The sequence below is a fragment of the Alosa sapidissima genome, chromosome 14 (genome assembly GCF_018492685.1).
Source record: "Alosa sapidissima isolate fAloSap1 chromosome 14, fAloSap1.pri, whole genome shotgun sequence".
Lineage (NCBI taxonomy): Eukaryota > Metazoa > Chordata > Actinopteri > Clupeiformes > Clupeidae > Alosa > Alosa sapidissima.
The window spans coordinates 11,199,291-11,204,290 of record NC_055970.1 but is presented as its reverse complement, the minus strand read 5'-3'; the positions used below and the strand labels follow the sequence as shown (position 1 = coordinate 11,204,290).

At 40.6% G+C, this 5,000-nt stretch overlaps 2 protein-coding genes and 1 long non-coding RNA gene across 11 annotated transcripts in view; 2 read left to right on the top strand and 1 right to left on the bottom strand.

Moving 5' to 3' along the window:
* LOC121681504 (oxysterol-binding protein-related protein 5-like) overlaps positions 1-700 on the top strand; it is a 36,101-nt gene extending 35,401 nt beyond the window's left edge. For all 5 annotated transcript variants that reach the window (XM_042061266.1, XM_042061265.1, XM_042061268.1 and 2 more), the window contains one exon: positions 1-700. This exon is cut by the window's left edge and continues 523 nt beyond it. The gene's annotated coding sequence lies outside the window, so the exon portion shown is untranslated.
* Positions 1-5,000, bottom strand: part of LOC121681520 — a 22,634-nt gene that overhangs the window by 5,092 nt on the left and 12,542 nt on the right. The window contains exon 4 of the long non-coding RNA XR_006022160.1: positions 1,610-1,613. This is a non-coding gene — a long non-coding RNA (uncharacterized LOC121681520). The remainder of the gene's footprint in view (positions 1-1,609; positions 1,614-5,000) is intronic.
* Positions 1,390-5,000, top strand: part of slc22a18 (solute carrier family 22 member 18) — a 16,249-nt gene continuing 12,638 nt past the window's right edge. The window contains exons 1-5 of one of the 5 annotated variants that reach the window (XM_042061284.1): positions 1,390-1,466; positions 2,046-2,193; positions 2,356-2,453; positions 2,960-3,105; positions 3,681-3,813. In XM_042061284.1, the coding sequence (XP_041917218.1) occupies positions 2,071-2,193; positions 2,356-2,453; positions 2,960-3,105; positions 3,681-3,813 (500 nt within the window). In that variant the 5' untranslated portion in view covers positions 1,390-1,466; positions 2,046-2,070. Of the gene's footprint in view, positions 1,537-2,025; positions 2,194-2,355; positions 2,454-2,959; positions 3,106-3,680; positions 3,814-5,000 lie in introns of all 5 variants that reach the window. The other 4 variants (XM_042061281.1, XM_042061280.1, XM_042061282.1 and 1 more) reach the window with 4 other exon arrangements.

The following is a 5,000-nucleotide window of genomic DNA, read 5'->3' as shown; positions in this document are numbered from 1 at the left end:
CTAAAGCCAAATAAGGGGGACAAATCATACACCAGAGAACAAAATCTAACATTGATTGTGCAGTTCTTGTTTTTTGATAAATGTTTGGTAATACAATGTTTTGTTTTGATAATTTACCAAACAGTATTTATTGTCTTTCATGGAAAGAGTTTACGTTTACAAGTAAGATTCTTCAAAAACCACAAAGCCATTATGACTTGTCAGTAGTAGAGCTTAAGTTAACATTTCACTGTACGCTGTGATGAGAAATCTGTTTGCTTCATGCCATGACACTGTAATAAGCATGCCTAAAGACTGTAAATGCCTTATCAAATTTAACAAATGGTTTAATGAGACATATAACCATAAGAGGGTAGAGTAATTACTTAATGGAATAAGATGTCTCCTTACAAATCAATGCTTGTTAAACATGGTTATGACTGATGTTGTAACAGAGTCTGGTCTATTTTTGTCAGACAGATTCACAAATATGTCCATTGTGAAACATGTAGCTCGGACAAGGCATCTTATTGAGATTCACAGGGTGCGTAAAGGCTTAACACAGTGGGACTGTTGAAATGCCATGTGATGATAAATGAGATGTTTCAGGGAGGACCACAGTTTTTCCACACATTTTACTTGTGTTTGCTTTAAGGAATGAAATGTGTAATAACCAAATACCAGTTGAATGAATTAGCTGAATGAAAATGTACTGCATTCAGTCTTGCCTATTTTTCTTTTGCCCTTATGAACATATGCATCACTCTTTTTAAAGGTATAATACCAAGACACAACTTCTTCCTGGGTACTATTTGCAAGTACGTATTGCTAGTCATGCATTTATAACAAGCATATTGCATGGAACTCAATGATGTTGGAATTTCTTGTTTTGAGATATCTTTACAAAGTACAGTACTAGTACATACTCTACTTATAATGCAGGTGAGTCATGTGACAGGTTCTTAATAGATTTTCAGTCAATAGTTTGTTACATATGAGGCCACAATTAATGAGAAGGCATCCCTGTCTCCGGGCAAGGGGTTAAAAGGTCTTATTACAATGGTGAAATTCTCCCATTAATAATAAACCTCTATTACAAATATCTGTAAAATCTTCCTTTAGGCTACTTGTTCGTTTCAGATGTTTCACCAACAATGTTAGCCTGCATTGGGGGACTATTGTGAATGGAAATGAACAAAACTGATAATGAACATTAATTTCTTGGAAGATCTGTTCTGACTGAGTATGACATGTGTTTCATTGCAATAACTGAAAATGTGTCTTCATCGGATAAGGTCAATAAATCTAAATAATGGACCTAGTTTCATCTGTAGTAGATTGTTTATTAATAAAGGTATAATCGTGGTCACGCCTACTGTGTGTTTACGCCTTGAAAAGTGGGAGGACTTGAACATTGAATTACCCAACACCAAGATGGCGAGAAAACAATTCCGGAAAATACAATTGTCAAATGCAACGTAAAGGAGGTAGCCTATGTATTGGAGTTCATAAACATATGCATGCATCTACCTAAGTGACAGCGTTGACCGGTAAAAGGTAACAGTCAAGATTCAGCAACACTCTTCCTCTGCCATCGTAGTTCTCAGTCGAATCTATGGAATAGGTGGACGTAGCTGACATTTTCGTTAGAGTTATTCATTGGATTGTAATCATTAACTGAACACAATACGACATGATAGCTTCAGATGATTGAATAGTAGTTTATGCTTTGGTGACACAGATTGTGTGCCTGCACTAAGGATACATTTGACCAAAGAGTAGTTTTGTGTCGATTTATAGCAGCTGTGTCGAAGTGCAACAAGTTCACCAATGGCACTAGCTCACTCACCTCTCCCTTAGTAGGCCTATTTATGCACCGTCATTCAGAATGTTTGGCATTGCTGTTAATAGGCTACATGTTAAATACAATGTGACGTTACACGTCTAAATCAAACGGTGTTCAGTAGTTATATAGGCCATAAGGCGACAGTAGACAACCCGAGCCGTAGGCCTAAACAAAACTTTTGTGTTTCGTTTTGAACGGAGGGAAGGGATTTTGATCACAGCTTTGCACTCTAGGAAAAGTAAGAGATGGAGTCGAACAAGAAGATGGATTCTCTGGCCGGCATAAATAAACAGAGAGTGATTTTGGTCACTTATCTGATAGCCGCTATGGACATCACATGGCTTTTCCTTCAGTTCTCTATAACACCAGTAAGTACGTTGTTAACCATGAGTAGCCTACGCTGTTTCGCAGTTTTATCTCATTTCATCGTTGCTGCAAAGATGGTGAATTGCGCTTACTCGTGTAATGTCCTCTAAACCACAGGTTTATGAAATGCTTGAAAGCTATAACTCTTCTTTACTGTTGTACAGTATTTGGCCAAAAGACTGGGTTTTGATACTTTGTGGTTTGGCTATCTTCAAACGACAGTGGGGATCATCCAGCTCCTTGGAGGGCCCATATTTGGCAGGTGAGTGAGTCCTTTCCCTCCAAGCGATAGGCTAAGGTGTTTTGACATAATCGAGCCAAAGTTCAATGAACTCAATCCCCAGTCTAACTCACTTGCTGCTGCAGCATGGAAAACATTGACACTCTGTCCCTTCATCAAGTTTGCTGTGGGACTACATTTAGTTCATTCATTGACAGAAACCCTTAATGTTGTCACTTACATGTCAAGTCAAGTCAAGTCAAGTTTATTTATATAGCACATTTCATACACAGAGGTCATTCAATGTGCTTTACATGTCATACTCAGAAATGTCTCACTTCATGACCTCAGGTAGCTTCCAACCACACTGTCCACAAAATTATCACGGTGCGGCTTAAGTTTTGCAGCACTGAATGGTGCCTGTAGGCCTACTAAATAACTAAAATGTTAGCTCTGTCACCTGCTTCCTTGTGGCCTCTGATTCAGATGATTAATATGAGCTCTCAGTCTAGAGAGTCTGGATGACAGAGGTTTGTGCTGTTTGGCAGGTTTGCTGACCTGTTTGGGGCACAGGCCGCTCTGTCTGTGTCCTGCATGGCATCGGTGGTCTACTTTGTGCTGCTGGCAATGGCAGACAGCACTGCAATGCTCTTCATTCACAAACTCCCTGCAGTGTTCATGCATGTCCTTCCAGGTAATGTCCATGCTAGAAATAGCAAACTGTGCACTGCACTAAAGGATGTTTATTTCATTACGCATGGTGAAGTGCATGTTCACTGACTGTATAATTTCACCTGCATGCAATGTTTTAACAATATTATAACAATGTTAGTATATTAAGGGTGTATGATGAGTCTCAGTTTTCATTGTAACTGAATGTGCTCATGTGCCGCAACATGTATTGTAGCACTCACTATTGTAGCCTTAGTTAAACTGGATCGATGTTGCCCATACATCTCCATTTAACGTTGAATTTTACTATTGAAAGTGTTTTATGTAACAATTCTGCTGTCAATGTAGGCCTCTGCCCTGCAGATCAAGGTTTCATAATCAGGCATACTGTAAATATGAAAATGATTTAAGACATCCTAAATTTGTAGAGTAAATTTGTACTCTTGAACAGCAAGAGTTGTGCATATTTAGTTGTGTTGCCCATTGAGGCATCCCAGTTGAAGCACAGTACATGCAGCGCTGTGCTGTGTTTGCTACCCTGTCAGCACTGTCCTGTCTAGTCCTCATCTTACTGTACGCCACTGCTGTGCTGTGCAGGGACTCAGATGGTGGTGGCGGACCTGACGGAGCCGGAGAAGAGGGCTGATGCTCTGGCCAAGTTGGGCCTGTGCTTTGGGATCGGGATGATCACAGGTTCCACTCTAGGGGGCACTCTCAGCACACGCTATGGGTAAGCTAGAACTGCATCGTGAGTCCTGACACAAACATGTCAGCCACACTATACAATATGCTCCATTTTGAGATGTGTTTGTATAAGCAGCTACTTTTGATATCATCTTCCAGATCATGTTCATGGTGTATGGTCATGTTAAGGAGAGATAGACACTCCTGCCACTTCCTCAAGCCATCCAGGCTGTGCGCCTCCAAAATGCTCCCGATGTGCAGGTTGGCGCCTTGTATGGCAGCCCCCACCATCGGTGTGTGTGTATGTGTGTGTGTGTCTGTGTGTGTGAATGGGTGAGTGTGAGGCATGACATTGTAAAGCGCTTTGAGTTCTCCGAGGAGTGGAAAATATAAATGCTATATAAATGCAGTCCATTTTCAATGTAGTTCTCTGGTCCAGCACCATACCATGGAAATGTAAAAGGCTCCACAAGGCGTGATGTAGCATGTGAGCAGCCTCCTATCAGTGCCATAACGTTGATAGTGGTGTGTAAAGCGTTTACATTTCTTAAGCAGTCAAAATGTCACCGTAGCAGTGGTAGGATATGTCTGGCGTCCGACTAGTCAGGTCTCACGTGTCTCATAACTAGAAATGAGAGGAAAGGAAGGCAGATAAAGGCTCACTTTCCCATGTTGAATGGTTACCAGTGGAAGCAATGACTAAAAACGTGTGAATGATGGCTTATGATTAATCAAAAAGGCAAACAAAATCTTAGGAGTGGCAAGAAGGATGGGTCCTGGTCATATTTGACCAGCACATATGAGTCAGTAGATAAGCTATACAATGTACTTTTGTTCAGTTTTCTCTGAGTATGTGGACTGCTGTGAGTCTGTGTCCAGTTGGGGGTCAAAGGTATTTCTGAGTGGTACAGTAGGAACCGAACCATACAATACTAGTAAGAATGGATACGTCCAAGAATGGATCCTAGCAGTTCCAGATAAAATGTTTAAATAGATTGAAGAAGTAGAATGAATGCTGGAATGTCAAACACAACTAGGCTACTTACAACACACACATTCTGTAGCTTTTAGCAGGGCTTATGTGAAGCAGTGACGTATGTGTCCACTAGAGGGTGCATTGGTGTTAGAATTGTATTGTATATTTGAGCACTAATCCAAGGAGGAGACTACTGTTGTTCCGCAGTCAAAAATCTTTGCTTGTTTGTAACAACTGAACTGAAACCAAGCAAATTG